At 41.5% G+C, this 21,095-nt stretch overlaps 1 protein-coding gene across 2 annotated transcripts in view; it reads right to left on the bottom strand.

Moving 5' to 3' along the window:
- Positions 1–21,095, bottom strand: part of fer1l6.S (fer-1-like family member 6 S homeolog) — an 87,991-nt gene that overhangs the window by 59,099 nt on the left and 7,797 nt on the right. Inside the window, exons 1-8 of one of the 2 annotated variants that reach the window (XM_041568005.1) lie at positions 17,374–17,480; positions 10,666–10,748; positions 8,462–8,591; positions 7,323–7,377; positions 5,251–5,382; positions 4,456–4,518; positions 2,835–2,913; positions 1,317–1,473 (exon numbers count right to left, since the gene is read on the bottom strand). In XM_041568005.1, coding sequence (XP_041423939.1) covers positions 1,317–1,473; positions 2,835–2,913; positions 4,456–4,518; positions 5,251–5,382; positions 7,323–7,377; positions 8,462–8,591; positions 10,666–10,748; positions 17,374–17,396 — 722 coding nt within the window. In that variant the 5' untranslated portion in view covers positions 17,397–17,480. Of the gene's footprint in view, positions 1–1,316; positions 1,474–2,834; positions 2,914–4,455; positions 4,519–5,250; positions 5,383–7,322; positions 7,378–8,461; positions 8,592–10,665; positions 10,749–17,373; positions 17,481–21,095 lie in introns of those variants that run through there. The other variant, XM_041568004.1, reaches the window with a different exon arrangement.

The following is a 21,095-nucleotide window of genomic DNA, read 5'->3' as shown; positions in this document are numbered from 1 at the left end:
GCCGCCCTAGGCCCGGGCCTATGCGGCCTTGCCGCAAATCCGGGCCTGGAAGTACTGTCTCTTTAAAAAAAACTTCGACCCCCTTTCCTAAGTTTTTTTGATCGAAGGATATTCCTTTGATCGGTGGACTGAAATTGTTCGAATCGAAGGATTTTATTGTTCGATCGAAGGAATAATCCTTCAATCGTTCGATCGTACTATCTGCGCTAAATCTGCGCTAAATCGATATTCGAAGTCGAAGGATTTTAATTCCCAGTCGAATATCGAGGGTTAATTAACCCTCGATATTCGACTCTTAGTGAATCGGCCCCTTAATAAACCCAACAGGCTGGTTTTGCTTCCAATAAGGATTAATTATATCTTAGTAAGGAATTGTTTTATTATTATAGAGAAATAATTTAAAAAAAATGTGGATTGTTTGATTATAAAATAGAGTCTATGGGAGACGGCTTTTCTGTAATTTGGAGCTTTCTGGATAACAGATACCATACCATAACTGCCAATATCTATAGAAGGAATGGTGTGTGCACATAGTAAGGCAGTTCCTACTCATATGCATAGGAGACATAAAGAGGCAGATTTATCAAGGGTTGAATTGAAAAATCTAATTTTTAAATTCGAATTTTAAGTTAATTGTAATGTACTTTGACTAGGGAATAGTCCAAATTCGATTTAAATTTGAAAAAAATGTCTCTTTAAAAATCCGATTTCGACTATTCGCCATCTAAAACCTGCCAGAATTGCTGTTTTAGCCTATGGGGGACCTCCTAGTACCTATTCGAAGTCATTTGGTTGGACTTTGAAAAATCAAAGTTTTTTTTAAAAATACTTTGAAATCGAATCTGATCGAATACAGTCTATTCACTCGAATTTAAAAAACGCGATTTTTTTTTTATAAATTACGGTTGGTCTTTTATTATTCAAATTTCGAAATTGATGGGAGTTTAAAATCTCTCATCACCTCGAAACTCGACCCTTGATAAATCTGCCCCACAGTGAGAAAGAAGGTTCAGTGGACACAATAATCTGTATTTGCTTCTCCTAAGTAGAAAGACAGTATTTCTGTATTTTCCTATATTTGGGTACATTAGTAGCCAAAGCACAAAGCAGCCTGTTCACCGCCAAAAGGGCAAACATCTCCCCCTCTCAACACACACAACATGATTTTTGAAATTAAAAAGTAAAGTTATTTCATTTAAAACAAGTTCCAGTGAATTGACAGCAGCGCCACGGGGCATTAGTCTTTCCGGATGAATAACGCTGTTTCCCTTGACCCCCATTTCCCCCAGAATAAATGCAAGTGGCAGGTAAATTACTTTTCGATCTGTTCTTCTGCGTCGCTGATTTTCTGAGACGACTGAATGGTGTCGCCCTTCCCGGCCACGGTGATGTCACACTTCAAGTAGCCTTTCACTCCGGTGCGGATATCACTGGGGTCTGTCAGCAAAGCCCACTTGTCAGAGAACTGGTGCCCTGTATAATGACAAACAGAATATCACTGCCTTGTGTTGTTTATAGTCTTATTAATTTTAGATTTGGCTGAACCACCGAATCCTTCACTTAAGATTCGGCCGAATACCGAACCGAATCCTAATTTGCATATGTGTGTTATAGTTGTAATATTGGTGTGTAGGTGCATCTCAGGTCATTTTGCCTGGTCATGTGCTTTCAGAAAGAGCCAGCACTGTAGGATGGAACTGCTTTCTGGCAGGCTGTTGTTTCTCCTACTCAATGTAACTGAATGTGTCTCAGTGGGACCTGGATTTTACTATTGAGTGCTGTTCTTATATCTACCAGGCAGCTGTTATCTTGTGTTAGGGGGCTGTTATCTGGTTACCTTCCCATTGTTCTGTTATTAGGCTGCTGGGGGTGGAGGGGTGATATCACTCCAACTTGCAATACAGCAGTAAAGAGTGACTGAAGTTTATCAGAGCACAAGTCAGATGACTGGGGGCAGCTGGGAAATGGACAATATGCCTAGCCCCATGTCAGATTTCAAATTAAAATATAAAAAAAAATCTGTTTGCTGTTTTGAGAAATGGATTTCAGTGCAGAATTCTGCTGGAGCAGCATTATTAACTGATGCATTTTGAAAAAATGTTTTTTTCCCATGACAGTATCCCTTTAAGGTGTTAAAGGGATCCTGCCATCGGAAAACATGTTTTTTACAAAATGCACCAGTTAATAGTGCTACTCCAGCAGTCACATGACTTGGGGCAGCTGGGAAATTGACAATATGTCTAGCCCCATGTCAGATTTCAAAATTGAATATAAAAAAATCTGTTTGCTCTTTTGAGAAATGGATTTCAGTGCCGAATTCTGCTGGAGCAGCACTATTAACTGATGCAATTTGAAAAATGTTTTTTTCCCATGACAGTATCCCTTTAAGAGACACAGGAAAAAATTGTCTCCCTGCTCAGCAGAGCTTACAATCTTCTATTCTACCTGTGTTACCCACTCTCTTAGGTTGTAATCATATAATAAACTGCAGGGAGAACGGACCCCATGGCAGTGGGGACAGAAAGGGGGAGTAGATTGTACCCCAAAGGGGAATCTCATCCCAAGAATATGGTTGCAGTGGACGATCACAGATATACCTCACTCAACCGCTATTCTCCTAGTCTCTTTTCTTTACATACTATAATCTATTATTCCATCTATTTAGCCTCTCTTTATCATAGAAATAGGGAATGACCATGAAATAGGCCAAATGTTTAGCAGCGTGAGGGCCCACTGACACCTGGGGCCACCGGGAGTTTTCCTGGTATTCCGGTGGGCCAGTCCGACACTGGTAAAACAGATAACGCACTCAACGCACCCAATACCTGGCTTACCTGGCTCATTATACACTGTTCCCAAATCCACTCGAAATGAACCAATTAAAATGCTTCCTAGAAGTTTGTTGTGCATCACCTGTTGGCCACAAAGCAGTACAATGTCAGTGCAAAATTATTTTTGCATTTTAATAAATTCTACTTTCTTTCATTTAATGGCACTTCACTTCAAACTGTCCAATAAAAAGTCACCTTTCCATTTTGTTTACCTGTATGTGCTATTTGTAATATGATTGCAGCTAGGGTTGCCACCTTTTCTTGAAAAAAATACCAGCCTTCCTATATATGTATTTTCCCTATTAATAACATTTGGATCAAGCTTCATTTTTAACGGCCAGGCCGGTAAAATACTGGGCAGGTGGCTACCATAATTGCAGCTGAAAGCGGTTTATTTTTTAATAATTATTTAATGTGCAGCCTTCCAGGCAGATGTGGGCTCAGTGCAGCTGTTCTAAACTGCTAAATAATAGTAGGAAACAGCTGGAGAGTTTGGTTATTTATGTTAGAGGGAGGGGAAATTCCTATAGAAAACAGTGTTGGCAAATGATGGCAGTGATGTATTTATTCACAGGGGCAGCCACAGTTTTCTGCAATCCAAAGAAATGTGCACAGACCTGTGTGCATGACAATGTGCAAAGTGCAAGGACATGCTGAATTGCACCATGTTTTGCACTTTGCACCTCCTCGCAAAAATGATCCTCGCAAATGAAGTTTATGTTCATTGGAGTTGCCATGTTGCTGACACTAAGGGGCAGATTTACATATGGTCCAATATCGACGGTTAACAGGGTCAGACTGGGGGGCCTGGGGTCACCGGGACTGCTGACCAGGGCCCCCCGTCCCCCTCCTGTGATTCGCGGTGACGTGCATGAAGGCACGCATGCCGCTCCCCTCAGCGCACATTCGCTCACGGCGTGCATGCATACACGCCGCTGCGTGCCACTGAAAATACTTTTTTTTTAAAAAAACAAAAAAAACCTGAGCATCAGGTGAGGGGGTCTGGCCCAGCGAGGGCCCATGAGGGATGGGGCCCACCGGGTTTTTTCCCGGTTTCCCGCCGGGCCAGTCTGACACTGAGGGTTAATTAACCCTCGATATTCGACTGCGGAATGTAAATCCTTCGACTTCGAATATCGAAATCAAAGGATTTACCGCAAATAGTTCGATCGAACGAAAAATCGTTCGATCGAACGATTAAATCCTTCGAATCGTTCATTCGAAGGATTTTAATCCATCGATCGAACGATTTTTCTTTGACCGAAAAATTGTTAGAAAGCCTATGGGGACCTTCCCCATAGGCTAACATTGCACCTTGGTAGGTTTTAGGTGGCGAAGTAGGGGGTCAAAGTTTTTTTTAAAGATACAGTACTTCGACTATCGAATGGTCGAATATTCGAACGATTTGTAGTTCGAATCGTTCGATTTGAAGTCGAAGTCGTAGTCGAAGGTCGAAGTAGCCAAAAAAAAAACATTCGAAATTCGACGTTTTTTTTTATTCTATTCCTTTACTCGAGCTAAGTAAATGTGTCCCTAAGATGTTGCTGGTCTCCAGTTTATATGTATATTGAGCATGTGGGGAGGCCGATAGCAGCCGGTAGAAGCGAGAGTGCTATGTACTTACAGACAGTCTGATGATTTTATCAAAGAGCTGCTCCTGTTGTCCAATAAAGTCAAACACAAAGTACTGCAAGAAAGACAAGAGGGTGTAAACAGAAATATGATATTGTGCCGCCAACACAGTGAAAGAATCATTTGCCATTAGAAGTGTGCACAAAAGGCCCTGCTTGATAATGTAAATCGTTCTTATAAATTGGCGACAAACCTGCAGCCTCTGCTGTGATATTCAGCTGCTCATTCTGGATTCAGTTCTGCTATTTACTATATTCTCCCTGCTCTAGAACATGCCAATAACATTTGCCTATAGCTCTGCTCAGTGCCTCGTTCTGTCCCTGGGCTCTGAGTTCAATATCCCTGGTACAGGTATGGGATCCGTCATCCGGAAAGTTCGAAATTACGGGAAAGGCTGTCTCCCATAGACTCCATTTTATCCAAATTAACCAAATTTTTAAAAATTCCTTTTTCTCTGTAATAATAAAACAGTAACTTGTACTTGATTCCAACTAAGATATAATTAATCCTCATTGGAAGCAAAACCAGCCTATTGGGTTTATTTAATGTTTACATGATTTTCTGGTAGACTTAAGGTATGAAGATCCAAATTATGGAAAATTCATTATCCGGAAAACCCCAGTTCCTGAGCATTCTGGATAATAGATCTCATACCTGTATATGATTAATGCAATGGGGGCCCCAGCCTTCCTGTATTGCACGGGGCCCCTGCTCTTTCACTCCAGCCCTTGTTGCCAGTAGAAAGAAAGCAGCCCAACCATTCCCAGCCCCAGGGGTTCAGACTCACCTCATTGTAGAAAGGAGCGTTGGTTCCTTCTTTCACAGTCGTTTGCTTTTTGTCATCCGCGATCTCAATGATTACAATGGGATCTATGTTTTCCCCAATCAGCTGCCGGGCCTCTGTGATTGTTATGGCAATCTGTGGGGGGAATGAACACAGGACTAACTGTTATACATATACCAGCGTGTGCCCATTGACATTATACCACATGAACAAGAAGTCATGGCAGTGTAGCTTGCCCCATAGACAACACTGGAACCTAACTGTAGGCATCAAGACATGGATCAAATGGTCAGGCATCAGTCCAAACATCTAAGGGTCCCAGTCCACAGGTTATGTCCTCAAACGAAAACTTTACCTGAGAATGAATACTTAAGTAACAAATAGTTTATATCATATTAAGTGGCATATTAAAGGGCATGTAAAGGCAAAAAAATAAAATCCCATTTTTACTTTCTTTAAGAAAAAGAAACCTATCTCCAATATACTCGAATTAAAAAATATGTACCGTTTTTATAAGAAACCTGACTGTATGCAGTGAAATTCTCCCTTCATTTACTGCTGTGGATAGGAATTGTCAGATAGTCCCTAACTGCTGAGCAGGGAAACAATCATACTTATGAACAGCAGGGGGAGCCCCCGCCTTACTTCCCAGCCATGCAGAACTCAAGCAGCTTTGTTTGTTTCCCTGTAGAGCAGTCGGTGACTGTGTAGAGATTTGTATTGGATTTTATTTTTGCCTTTACATCCCCGTTACTGTTTCCAATTCCAGCTGCAGGGACAAAGATCATCAGATTTAAACAGATAAACTGGGATTCTATTTGGAGGATTATTTTGCAACAACCACTGGTTAGATCACATGACAACACAGGACCCAGTGCAGTCTGTATATTCTGATTATTAATCAGTCTTGCTGTATCGGCTTCTGGCAGATATTACTTGACTTGTGCTGTTTTGATCATTTATGACGATCCCTAAGCAGCCCAGACCACACTGAGCATGTGCACAGTCTTAGTCTTGCAAAGATGTATAACAAAGTTACAAGATGGTGACCCCCTGTAGCCAACTTTGAAAGCATAAATTATTTGTTTGATTAGGCTTGTGGTGCAGTAAGTTCATGTTTATATTTAATATACAAAATACAGCATTTCTAGCCTTATTCTATTTTAGACTTTACTTCCACTTTAAAGAATCTTACCGAACTGGTATATATATAATTAAGTAAATATTGCCCTTTTACATCTCTTGCCTTGAACCACCATTTCATGATGGTCTGTGTGCTGCCTCAGAGATCACCTGACCAGAAATACTGCAGCTCTAACTGTAACAGGAAGAAGCGTGGAAGCAAAAGAGAGAAAAGTAGGGTTTGTTTTATTTGTTTGTGTGCACCGTGAATCCTACGATCCCAGGGGGCGGCCCTTATTTTTTAAAATGTCAGTTTTCTATTTATGATTACCCAATGGCACATACTACTAAAAAAGAATATTATTATGAAAATACTTTATTTACATGAAGCAAGGTTTTACATTTGAACTGTTTTATGCAATATCTTCTTATAGAGACCTACTTTGTGTGGGGGGGTATAGTTTTCTTTTAAAGTCCATGCAGAACAGTCACTGTTTCTAGTTTCCCCTCCTATTTCTACCTTGGTCTCCTGTTCCCCTCATGCAACTCCTGCTTTCTGGGGTCCTTCAACGAGGGGTCCTTATTTAGTCCCCCTAAATACAGCCACAAAGTGTCAGCTCCTACAGATCACAGAGCCAGAGCTTTGGTATAATGTCATCAAGGGTCAAGGTCCAGGGTGGGTTCCACAGCCCCTACCTCACCCCCAGTGACAAATTAGATATTACTGGATCCCACAGAAAATGATTTTTCAGGCCCCCAAAATGACTAGAGGTTGACCTGTTTTACCAAATTGTATATGAATTAGGGCCTCATGGGGCCCCTATACCCCCTTGGTCCCCTGTAGGGTCTGTTTCCTCTATAGTTACGCCCCTGCTCATCCCCTGTAGTCCAAAACCTGGTGAAACAAATTGGGCACATACTTTACTAGCTGCAGTTGTTATGTATGGACTTACCTGGTAGGTTTGGATTTTGGTTTCTCCTTCATGGATCTTGGGCACCAGCTTGGCTCTAATGGAGCAAAAGCAGGAATGAAGTTGACTGGAATTCTAATACACTTTCTCAGGGCCAACATCAAATATCTTGGGGCCCCAGTACTACAAAACAACCTTGCTACTCCCTTGTGTGCCCAGCAGAGATGTAAAGGGGTATTCTGAGACAATTTGCAATTGGTTTTCATTTTTTATTATTTGTGGTTTTTGAGTTATTTAGCTTTTTATTCAGCAGCTCTCCAGTTTGCAATTTCAGCTACCTGGTTGCTAGGGTCCAAATGACCCTATCAACCAAGAGACTGGAATATGAAAAGGAGAGGCTTGAACAGAAAGATGAATAATAAAAAGTAGCAATAAATGTGTAGCCTTAAAGGAGAAATAAAGTCTAAACATGAATGTGGCTATAAATGCCATATTTGATATAGTGAACTTATTGCACGAGGCTAAAGTTTCAGCTTGTCAATAGCAGCAATGATCCAGGACTTCAAACTTGTCACAGGGGGTCACCATCTTGGAAAGTGTCTGTGACACTCACATGCTCAGTGGGCTCTGATTGGCTGTTGAGAAGCTAAGCTTAGGGCTCGTCACTAATTATCCAGCAGAAAATGAGCTTCCCCTGTAATATAAACTGATGCTACAGGTTTGCTGATTATTAAATTCTGATGCTAATTGCACTGGTTTCTGTGCTGCCATGTAGTAATTATCTGTATTAATTACTGATCAGCCTTATATTGTGACATTTCTATTCTATGTGTACTGTATATTGTGAGTGGGTCCCTAAGCTCAGTAAGTGACAGCAGCACAGAGCATGTGCAGTGAATCAGCAGAAAAGAAGATGGGGAGCTACTGGGGCATCTTTGGAGACACAGATCTTTACTGCTAAAGGCTGTGGTTGCCTTGGGCTGGTACAGAAGCACAAAACATCATGTACAACATTCCTAGCTACTTCTTTAGTTAAGTTTTAGTTCTCCTTTAGCATTTGTTTTTAAATGGGGTCAGTGACCGCCTATTTGAAAGCTGGAAAGAGTCTGAAGAAGAAGAAGGCAAATAATTTAAAAAAACTGTAAAAAGAAAGAGGAAAGAATGTGGAAAAGCACCAATACCTTTTATTTTGCATACATAAATAAAGGGAGGAGCTTGAGGCAGACAAATCAATGAGTGCATCATCATCGCCGGCTCCTCCCTCGATTCCTGTGATATCACCGTGTAGACTTTCTGCATCATCGAGTTTCCCTGAAACAGAATACATGAAACATAAAATGTTAAACTTTGATTTGATTCTGTCCTTGGCTCGTCAGTGCATGGAGCCAAGAGTGAGACCAATTAACACTTGTTTTTCTGTGCAGTGAAATATATAAAAATGACAGTTGACTGTCTGAGAAGTAGGTGAGCGGTTGGGCTGTGAGGAAGGGGGTTGTGAGTGGGGTGCAAGGTGTGTGTGAGAAGGTCGTGGGCAGGAAGGTGTATGAACAGGGGTTCAGGGGACAGGGTGTGGGTAAGCAGGTCGGGAACAGTCTGACCGGAGCAAGGAGAAGTGCAAACTGATAGCGGATGGGGATGTGTGTGAGTGGGTCAGAAACAGGCAGGGGATGAGGGGATTGAGAGCTGTATAGGGGGGCACATTTTTTAAATAGTGATGGTACCAGACTAAATTTGTGGGCTGGGCACAGAGGCCCGTATCTAGGGGATGGCATGCTGCCTGCTGGTTGTGTCTAAACTGGGGACTGGGTGGGAGGACAGTTGTTTGAATCTACTGCCCACCCAGTGCCAGCAATTGGGGAATGGCACCAGCAGCAGTGGAGGAGAGGTAGAAAGGGTACAAGTGGTGGGAGGCAGGGGGTATGAGTGGACTAGGGGAGCTTTGGTTTGAAATCCAGCCCTGGATGGTTCCCTTAATAGGTTACATCTAAGTGAATCAGGCACACTCATTAGTACCCAGGAATGAACAGAATCAATGTGTTTTTTTATCCACAATGCAGCACTTTACCCATGATTCCACAACTTTACCCATAATTCCACAATTTTACCCATGATTCCACACCTTTACCCATAATTCCACAACTTTACCCATACTTCCACAAGTTTACCCATAATTCCACAATATTACACATAATTCCACACCTTTACCCATGATTCCACAACTTTACTCATGATTCCACAACTTTCCCCATAATTCCACAACATTACCCATAATTCCACACCTTTACCCATAATTCCACAATTTTACCCATAATTCCAGCATCACGGCAGTCACCAGGGGCAGATGTGTCTAAGGCAATTGCGGCTGATGAGTTAAAGTCAGTGCAAGTCCAGTTGTCATCATTTCTGGCATTCTCCGTGTGAGTGATGTGTGCCCCTATCCTTCTACACAACTTCACGTTGGTGATTGACACAACGACCTGTGGGAACCCTAGAGTTACCTCCACCTATAAATCAGGCGGTTGCTCCGGGGTTCCCCTGTGTCTATAGGAGCCGCTATGTTTTATTTGGAACAGGAGACAGGAAGAACTAAGCGGCACAGAGGTGCAAGAAGCAAGTACAGGTATGGGATCTGTTGTGCAGTATGCTCGGGACCTGGGGTTTTCCAGATAACTGATCTTTCCGTAATTTCGATCTTCATGTCTTAAGTCTACTATAAAATCATGTCAATATGAAATAAATCCAAATAAATTTTGCTTCCAATAAGGATTAATTATATCTTAGTTGGGATCAAGTACAAGCTACTGTTTTATTATTACAGAGAAAAAGGAAATCATTTAAAAAAAAATTGGATTATTTGATTATAATGGAGTCTATGGGAGAAGGCCTTTCCTGTAATTTTGAACTTTCTGGATAACGGGTTTCCGGATAGCAGATCCCATACCTGCGCCTTTAATGGATGGGACTTTTCATGTCAATGAGCGCGGGGAAATGTGCACGGCCACAACTGTGATAAATGAGAGAAATGACCTTTACAGTCGCCATTCTGAAACAATTACTTTCAGAATAAAGCACATTGGGGCGCAAGTGTGAAAGTACTGAGCGCACAATCACGCTGCAACTCTAGATAAAAAGCACAAAGATTTGTGTCTGAAAAGTGCACTTTGTGCTGTGTTTACACACAAGACCTTCAGTTCCTACATTAACCCTATAAATGTACACAGGGCGCAGCAGGGAGTTTCTATTTGTAGCTTGGGTGAGATAAGTGCGCAGCTCAGATTAATCACCGGACTTCATGCGGCAAGTGAAATGCAGCTTCTCCCCTCGCTGATAGTGAGTGAACTTTATAGTCTCACACCTGCTGCAGTGTTTGTTAAGTAGGCCTTACCCTGGGCACCCTTGTTTGCTATGGTCAGTCCCTTGTCACCTTTCTTCTTTTTCTTCAGGTGCAGCCCGGAAAAAAGTCCCTTCCTAGGGAGAAAGGGTTACAATTGAGATTTGCCCTGCACCAAATAGCAGTTACTGGGCCCCACAGCACAATTCATTTAGGACCCCCTCAATTTTTAAAATCATTCTTAAAAAGATTAAATAAAATAGCATATAGATAAACTTTAAAAAAAATAAATAGGGGGACTGGCACTCCCAGATCTCTTAGGTTAAGGGCACACCTGGAGATTCGGGAAGATTTAGTCGTCCATCGGCTAATTGCCTCTTTTTTGGGGCGACTAATCTCCCCAAACTGCTTCCCCGTGTCTTCCACCTGCTTCAATGAAAAAAGCGCATGCGACAATGCATTAGCATCGCTTCGATTTCCGAAGTTGCCTGAAGTTTACTCGTGAGGAAACTTCGGGCGACTTTGGAAATTGAAGTGCCACGAGTACTGTATGGTATCTCAATTGTACTACCTCCACTGGTGCTTCCCCTCAGATCCGTACAATCCTAACATACAATCCTAACATGGCTCTCCAGGCCCTACTCCTGGGATCCCTGGAACTTTTGACTTAGAAATTTTCCATATCAACACATAAAGGACCTACCTAATCTTCCATCCACTCATATCTCCCCCACTGCTATCACCTAGGCTTCCCTTATGGGTTAACTCATACCTCCCACACTTCAGACAGCTCCAAGACTTCACATATTGGCCAAACCACAGCCTGAAATATCTAGATTATCTCCTTATAGACTCCACCTTCCTTACCTACTAAAAACTATCTCTTAAAGGCCAAGATGATAATCTACATTTCTATAGGCATTTCCAGCTCCGGCACACATTCCAGGCACAATTCACCACTTTGAATCCACACATACGTTCTCTAATCATAAAGCCTACCTTGATACCCCTAAACTAGTTTCAAAACTATACCAAACTATTCTAGCAACAGGCTGCAAGCCTTTTGAGATATCTAAAGCCGTTGGTTAATAGATATTCCTCAATTAACTCAAGAGGACTGGAAGGAAGCCACTGACAACAGCTGTAACTATTTAATCTCAACAAGAGATAGAGTGGTCCAATACAGGATAATCCACCAACTGTACATAACTCCAAACAAATTGCATGCCATGGGAAGACAACCAGACCCCTCTTGTCCCCGGGGGAATACCTCCCCAGCAAACTTCTACCACATGATGTGGTCCTGCCCCCCAATAACAAGGTATTGGATCAGAATTCTCAGGGTACTAACTGAGCACTTTGACTTCCCAACAATTGTCTCTCCTCTTTATATGTCTCCTGGGTGTTCTAGACAAAATTGTAATGTCCAAGTATGCTAGAAATAGATACCGTTCATTACTTTTCTATGCAAGGAAAAACATAGCCATGCACTGGATGGGGCCCCGACTTCCAACGGTTAAGACGTGGAAACAATTGGTCTACAAGGCTATCCCGTAATTAAATAGACCTATGAAGCTAAAGAGACGCAGACCAAATATGAAAAAAACTGGACTCTATGGTGTGAGGCGGATCTAAACTAAAATTTTACCTTAGCTCTATCAATGGTTCCATAATGTACTTAAATAATATCTGTTTGTTGCTGATGCATGTATTACTGTTTGCTTCCACTTACTATACTTCCTGAACTGTAATGGTCTTGGCTAAATGTGTGTTATTAAACATCGATAAAAAACTTACCTTAAAAAAAAAAGATAGAAATTTGGGGAGCAACATGAGAAGCAAGGCGATAGGGAGTGCTGGGGCTGTATTTATTTATTTTTTCCCTAGCACCAACCCCTCTGCCACTGGAGGCATACACCCCCCTCCAGTGGCGTAACTAGACCCTGGGGCCCTGGTGTGATAATTTGCAATTGGCCCCCCCCATGATGGCATCTCCTTGTATAAATACCCCAAAATTAATAGAAGGGTGGCACAGTCGCAATTCCATGTATAAATACCCCAAAATTAATAGAAGGATGGATGGCAAAAAGAAAAGGACACTTTTGGCTGTGTACTTCCCACCCTTGACACGGGCCCAATAGAGGGTGCAGGGGCAATGAACCCAGTTGCACCTTCGACACCCCTGGTAGTTACACCACTGCCCCCCTCCCCAGCTTTGCTGCTGTATTGGTGGTGGGCTGGGGGGATTGTTTAAGTGTTTTTTCTCTTTAGAGGCACCTAAAAAATACACTCCCTTGAAGCTATTGTCCCAGGCACGGGCCCTCTGTGCCTATATATATATATATATATATATATATATATATATATATATATATATATATATATATATATATATATATATATATATATATACAGCCCTGGGGGGCCCTCTATTAATGCCTTCTCATGGCAAGTCCTCCCTGCTTGGACCCTAGGGCACACAGTTTTGTGCCCTTTAGCACTGCAGCACTTGCACCCGTATCATTGCAAAACAAGTGTTTTTTTATTTCAATTCTGCATCCTTCATTGTAACTCAGTTTGTCCGACTGGCTACATTGGGAAGTCTGCGAGCAGAGAAGAAACTTGTAATGTTGTTCTGTGCTGAAAATTTATTTAGTGAACAGAGAAGAGTCATTTTAAAGGGGTGGTTCAAATGTAAGTTACGGTAACTTTTAATATGTTGTAGAATGGCTAATTCTAAGCAACTTTTCAGTTGGACTTCATTATTTATTTTCTATAGTTTTTAAATGATCTTTTGACATTTTTCAAATGGGAGTCACTGACCCCATCTAAAAAATTCTCTGTAAGGCTACACATTTATTGTTATTGCTGCTTTTTATTACTCATCTTGCTATTCAAGCCTCTCCTATTCATATTCCAGTCTCTTATTCGATTCAATGCATGGTTGGACCCTAGCAAACAGATGAAGCTGAAATTACAAACTGGAGAGCCGCTGAATAAAAAGCTAAACAACTCAAAAAACACAAATAATAAAAAATGAAAACCAATTGCAAATCATCTCAGAATGTCACTCTCTACATCATACTAAACGTTAATTTAAAGGTGGACTACCCCTTTAAGAATATAAACTGCAAAAGAGCATTTTTACATTGATTTGTTTCAAGGCTTTACAAGACTCCCTGGCTCCCATGTGAATTGCCCTCGGCACTTTGACCCTGCCAGTGCTAAAGGCTCATGTTTTACCTCTATGGGCTCTAAGAGGTCAATATTGAGCCTCTTAACACTACAGTTCTTCCACTGTAACAATGCTTAATGAGCACTTATATCAATATTTTGCAGGCTTATTTATGTTTTAGCCATAATTAGTCATGCAGCATATGGATTTTATACAAGGCAGGTTTCCAAGGGGAAACATACTGGAACTTACTACTGTATAGTAGTTATATTGCTACAATTTCAAGCAAGGCTTGGATTCAAAACCCAACAAAGTGCATCCTCATTTCTCTTTTGCATCTGTTTCTGCTGCTTGAGACATTTTGTGTGACTATTTTAGAGATTTTACAAAGCAGTCAGGGCTGTTTTTCATTTGTATCCAGTATTAAAGGAAAGGGACATTTCCCTGCTGGTTCAGTCCATTTCTACTGCTGTGTCAGGAGATGATAAAGGAGGGAGGGGAGGCACATTGTAATGAATCTCTATCCGGAGCCTTGAGTAGTCAGCTTGGCCCAAAGAGTTATGGGCTCAGAGAATCATCAAAGGACACCAATAAACCATGGAATAGAGACAGTGGACTCCTGAGGAATTCTGGGAAAATGTCATTTTTATAGTAACACTAGCGGAGATGTAAAAGTAGAATCATCTCTAATAGAGACTTAGTTAATGTTGATGTTGTTTCTAAGTTATTCTCTGTTATCTGCCTCTTTTAAGGTTGCCACCATTTTTCTTTGTGGAAAACAGGCAGGGGGCGGGCTGGTGACATAAACCCAATAGGCTGGTTTTGCTTCCAATAGGGGTTAATTATATCTTAGTTGGGATCAAGTACAAGTTACTGTTTTATTATTACTGAGAAAAAGGAAATCATTTATTTGGATGAAACGGAGTCTATGGGAGAAGGCCATTCCAAAATTCAAAGCTTTCTGGATAACGGGTTTCCGGATAATGGATCCCATACCTGTATTTGTACAGTATGTAACCCCTCAAAAATAAAAAGAAACCGTGCATCCCTAGTAAAAATGCAAACTATGTCATAGATATTTATATAGATGATCACTGATCTTGCAGTTAAGCCCGTCACATATGGGCCTCGCTAAAGGACATCCAACCAAACACTTTTATTGACAAACTATGAAAAAGCCCTGTACCTGTGTGGCCAGCATTAGTCTATTGAGTCAATGGGCCTATTAAATAGTTATTGAATCTTGCAATAGAATAACCCCGTACTGTGACTGTCCAGTCTTAGCCTTTGCATTATCTCATTTACTGTCACAATATATGGTTGTTAGTGGGACATCAGTGGTAGAAAAGTTTTTCGAAGGGGTATTAAGGAATAAGATACTGGACTTTATAGCAAATCATAATACAATGAGCAGGGCTGTATGATGCCGCCCTAGACATTGGACCTAAACACGCCCCTATGTCGCTATCGCTGACGTCATGCAACGCGTTCAGCAGAAGTGACGTCATCGCGTTGTGTCACTTCTGCAATGTTCCTCGGACCCCCTACCAATCACCCCCTCAGCTCCGTCACCAGATTTCCTATGGAAATCCATGGTGGAGGGTGGGGAGGGTTTTTAAATAAAAAAACGAAAAAAATAGGCACCCCGAGAACCGCCCCCATAACCGTGCCACCCAAGGCACAGGCCCTCTGTGGCCTATATATAAATACGGCCCTGACTATGAGTCTGTGCCAGCATGGTTTTATGTGTAATAGATCTTGCCAGACTAACTTAATTTCTTTTTATAAGAAGGTAAGTAGAGACCTTGATTCTGGGATGGCAGTGGATGTGATTTACTTAGACTTTGCTTATGCATTACAGCATTAAGATACAGATGCTGGCTTTCAATTGGAGGTCATTTTTCAACCAAATTTAAATATGTAACTAAAGGTGGCCAGAGACGTAACAATTACGAAAAGATGTTTCCAAGAAAGATCGTTCTTTTCAACACACACGTGTAGAGCTGAATGGTCAGATATACAGAGAGAAACAATAGAATTCTACCTGTATCTGATGATTCAGCATTAACAATGACTGATGTTCAGGTGCCTTCAAAATTTTCCATCCAGCTGGATCGCCCGATATCCAAGTCTTCTGTTGCTATCGGTCAGCTCGTTTCCCACCATACACGCACTGAATATCATACGAAAATTCATTTTGTACAATATTATTTGTGCATCTATGGCCACCTTAACTATGTAACACCCTTACTACAAAAATAGTACACACATACTTATTGTTATTTCTCCAGCATTACTCCTCAAGGATCTACGGGACTGCAGCACCAAAAAAGTCCTGAAGAATGCTATGCAACTTGACAATTTGAACTAAAACAAAATGCCAGACCTCATGCAGGATCTCTAAAAGAGGCCAAAGTGACTGTGGCCTGAGCAATTTGTAGAATATTTGCTGAAGGAGACTCTAAAGGGGGCCATAGATGTAAAGATTTTTAAAAGATCTTTTTGTTATCATAAGACCAAACTTATTTTGAAACGATCGTTTAAATGTATGATTTGTCCATCAACTAAAAAGATAATTTCTAATGTCTAGTTGAAGCCAGAAAAACTGTGGGTAGCTGCCTGCTTGGCCTTGCAAACAATTGGAAAATGAATACATTTCACTGTGACCGATGAAAATTTTCTAACCTGGCAGATCAATTTTCTGACCAATGTCGGACGAAAAATCATTAGATGCACAATCGTTCAATTCCCACTAACCTCACGATAATTTGACGGTTTGGTTGGATTGCACTAAAATCGGTCGTTCATCAAAGAAAATCTTTGTGCCTATGGGGACCTCAAGCCATAGCACCTATTGGTTGTGTAGAGAGCTTTCAAGTGCCAGACAACCAGCTCCTGATCCTCCTACAATGGTCCTAAATATTTGGAAGAAGGTGCTGTAAATGTGGGATAGTGGTTAAAGTAAAGCAAGATAGTGTCAGGGGAAGGATTGTGTATATAGTAAAACAAGATGGTGGGGTTGTAACTATTGGATAATGTGTAATATAGTAAGTGAGTACAGCATCAGTAATACTTTATATCAGGGTTGTCCAATACCAGCTGGAGAGCAGCAGTTTAGATCATAAGTAAAAACAGCAAAAGAGAAGCGATCCAAGTGTCATACTATAAAACGCGTTAAAAACAGTTAAAAATGCACTCACATCAAAGCGAATGAATAAAAGACTCATCAACATTTGAAAATCCCTTTCAACCTCAGCATGTTTTGCTCTCAGTAGAGCTTCCTCAGGAGGTAAAAGAGATTGGCGGGTCGACTTGAGGCTTCAGACTTCAGCTTTGTTAGATCAGAAGTAACTGGAGCCCTCGCGGGGAAAGGTTGTCTTAAACCCCACCAACACAAACAAAGTCCTGAAACTAAATGATCTAGTTGGTTTGTAGAACCCCATGATACTACAGCACTACCTTTTACATGGGCTCCTATATATGCCCCATATCCCTGCAGGCAGAGCCAATCACAGTAGCCTTACATTCCATTCCTACCTGGACAAGATGCTACTCTGGGTTTGGAAGTAAATGGAAGAATTACTCACTTTTGGCTGTGGGGACTCTCCATAGGATCCGTGGTACAAAGAAATGTTAGCTAGAGAGGAGCATCTGACTGCTGCAAGTTCACAAAGCCCAATGTGTTTAATGAAGGCTTTGGTGCCCTGTAAGATGGGACTTATCAGCTATACAAACACAGGCAGAGATATTGGACCTGAAATCCCAGCAGTGTAAATAATGACTTTCTTGACTGAAGGTTATGTATTCAAGTCACTGCCTATTGTTCCATACCTGTAACAATGAACTAATCTAATAATTGTACATTCTAATATACAGTACCATTTGGATTCTTTTGTGTAGTTCTAGGTTCAACCCTTGACCCAAAGTACATAGTATTTTAGCGTGTAAGAGGAACAGGGAGATAAAAGGACCCAAATATCAGATCACAGGCAGTTGATATGGGAGTTGAAATTAGAGGACATTAGGGCTCAGTCTGGGGTGGGTGCAACCACAAAGGTTTTAGAGGTACAACTGGACATGGTTTTCTTGATGCTGATTTCCCCAAAATGTGCAACTACTGATTGTACAAAAATTCACCTGATGTTACTGGGGATGCATGATGTCAAGCAGAAGTTAGGTGATTGAGAAGAGAGGAGGATGACCTTTAAGCTGCATAGGGCAACTGGCCATAGGATTGGTAGAAGAGATCAGCTCCAACCATTTTTGCTGATAATGTGGCCAATGGAAGACACTGTTTAAAGGGCACGTAAAGGCAAAAAAATAAAATCCCATTTTTAATTTTTAATGAAAAAGAAACCTATATCCAATATACTTTAATTAAAAAATGTGTAGCGTTTTTATAAGAAACCTGACTGTATGCAGTTAAATTCTCCCTTCGTTTACTGCTGTGGTTAGGAATTGTCAGACGGTCCCTAACTGCTGAACAGGGAAACAATCATACTTATGAACAGCAGGGGGAGCCCCCGCCTTACTTCCCAGCCATGCAGAACTCAAGCAGCTTTGTTTATGATGATCCCTAAGCAGCCCAGACCACACTGAGCATGTGCACAGTCTTAGTCTTGCAAAGATGTATAACAAAGTTACAAGATGGTGACCCCCTGTAGCCAACTTTGAAAGCATAAATTATTTGTTTGATTAGGCTTGTGCTGCAGTAAGTTCATGTTTATATTTAGTATACAAAATACAGCATTTCTAGTCTTATTCAAAGTCAAAAGTCAAAGTAAAATTTATTGTCATCTCAGCAGTATACGAATACACAGTGAGACGAGACGATGTAGCTCCAGCTAGTTCATATCATTCTATTTTAGACTTTACATGCCCTTTAATTCTCATCTGTAGGTTGAATAGGGATGTCATTTCTACTAAAGCAAATTGCAGTTATTCATGTTTGTCCATGGACACCCTCAGGGAGGACCATCCTCATCAGCCAAGAGTAGGTCAACAACTACTTTTTGGGCCAAACACATCAAGTCCCGGGGAAAATGGTCCTTTGTATCTAATCATTTGGACGTGGAAGTCATAAAAACTTAATATAGACCATGGTCTTATCCAGGAGAAGGTCAAAGTCCAGGGTCAGATTGGGCCAGCAGGACGCTAGAAAAAAACTAGGTGGTTAGTGATGTGCAGGCTGGCCTGAAACCCGTGGGACCCATAGGTTTATCCGCAGATCGGGTAGGTTATGGCCAACTTCCACACAACTTTCGTGGGCCCCGGTTAGCCAGAACGGTACCGTTTGCCCACCCACAAATTTATTATGCCCTGCTTCTGCCTCTAGTCTTTCCTTTTAATTGACTCGTGCCTGTGTGCCCCACCCCTTCCTTGACACCATAGCAGGGAAGTTTGGGCCTATAAATATGGAGGATCGTTGGGTTATGGTCAGGTGCGAGTAACAAACGGGCAGGTTAGGGTCTTGTTTGGGTTGACTTTAAGTTGACCCGCACATTATTTCAAATGGGCCCATCAGTCCACACCAACTCCGCTCCTCCTGCTGAGAACTGGAGGCACTGTGGGACTAGGCAGAGGCAGAGTAGGCACGTGCCTGTGGAGCAAAACTTAGGGCACGCCAGGCACTTAACTTTCACTGCTGCCTACCCCAGTCTGGTCTGGAAAGTCGGCTAGTTTCGCTTGTTTGTGCGCCTGCTAGGGTTGCCAACTTTTCTGGAAAAAAATACCGGCCTTCCTATATGCTTGCCTTTTTTCCCTTTTAATAACATTGGCATCCAGCATCATTTTTACCGGCCAGGCTGTGAAAATACTGGCCAGGTGGCAACCCTAGTGCCTTCGCGAGTGTTCGAGCGGTGTGGGGGTGATGCTGCCTCACGTACACACATGCTTATGTATCCGCGGGCTGTGGAGGGGTTGATGGGGCCAGACGGGTTGCCTGAGGTGCCCGGCTGTGGGAGGGGGGCTGGTTTAGTGGCGTTTAAAGGAGGTGAAGTTCACTGCTGAGGAAGCAGCCCCAGTAGGCCCAGGACACCTAGTCCAACACTGAAGTCTACAAGTCTACTTGCCTCTTCCCCCACCTACAATGTTTCACTGATCTGTTTGACAAAATAGATTTCAGTATTCTGTAGGGTGTGACCAAATGCAACAAAACATTTATGTAGGAGTTTTTAAAGGTGCTGAGCTTCAGTCTGCCGCCCATTTAACCCCAAAACCCCCTTCTGACCAATGAGATTGCAATGCTCCATAGTATCACACAACTAACCAGCCCTGCATTGTGCATTGTCCCAAAATGTATTCATTAAAGGGATACTGTCATGGGAAAAAAAAATTTTTTCAAAATGAATCAGTTAATAGTGCTGCTCCAGCAGAATTCTGCACTGAAATCCATTTCTCAAAAGAGCAAACAGATTTTTTTATATTCAATTTTGAAATCTGACATGGGGCTAGACATTTTGTCAATTTCACAGCTGCCCCAAGTCATGTGACTTGTGCTCTGATAAACTTCAATCAATAGTAAAAACCCATGTCTCACGGAGACACATTCAGTTACATTGAGAAGGAAAAACAGCAGCCTGCCAGAAAGCATTTCTCTCCTAAAGTGCAGGCACAAGTCACATGACCAGGGGCAGCTGGGAAATTGACAATATGTCTAGCCCCATGTCAGATTTCAAAATTGAATATAAAAAAATCTGTTTGCTCTTTTGAGAAATGGATTTCAGTGTAGAATTCTGATGCGTTTTGAAAAAAACATGTTTTCTGATGACAGTATCCCTTTAAGATTCTAATAACAAAGGCAAATAAAATGTATATACTGTATATCTCTCTATTTACATCATTCATAAATCTGTATCTCTGCACATTTGTGCCTGAAGGCAATGGAATGTATTTTCATAGCAGGGCGTTTGCTTTTCTGCAGCCTGACATGGGCAGAGAGGGTATAACAAGGCAGTAGGAGGATAAACGTCATTAGAATAAAAGTGTTTATATTTGCTAAATGGGTGTTCTACCTTCTCCTGATAAGCGCAGGGTGGGGAGCACTAACTATGGAACACGGCAGTATCCACAATAGGGTTTATATTATTAGTTCTCTCGTCTTCAAATATTTTTCCCTGTGATTTGCACATAAGCAATCGAAACCAAGGGTATCACCGTGGTGATTATTAGTTATTACGGGTTATTTGTCAGTTATTATGGGTTAAATGTGGACTAAAATCATTTTCCAACCTACATTCGTTACGGATTTTCAGTAGTTTTAAAGTTAAATGCAATTGCTGTTAATATTCTCTGCACCACCGGCTCTGAC

Source organism: Xenopus laevis, chromosome 6S (assembly GCF_017654675.1).
Source record: "Xenopus laevis strain J_2021 chromosome 6S, Xenopus_laevis_v10.1, whole genome shotgun sequence".
In the NCBI taxonomy this organism is placed as follows: domain Eukaryota; kingdom Metazoa; phylum Chordata; class Amphibia; order Anura; family Pipidae; genus Xenopus; species Xenopus laevis.
The sequence above is the reverse complement of the archived record's forward strand: the minus strand, read 5'-3'. Positions and strand labels throughout refer to the sequence as shown.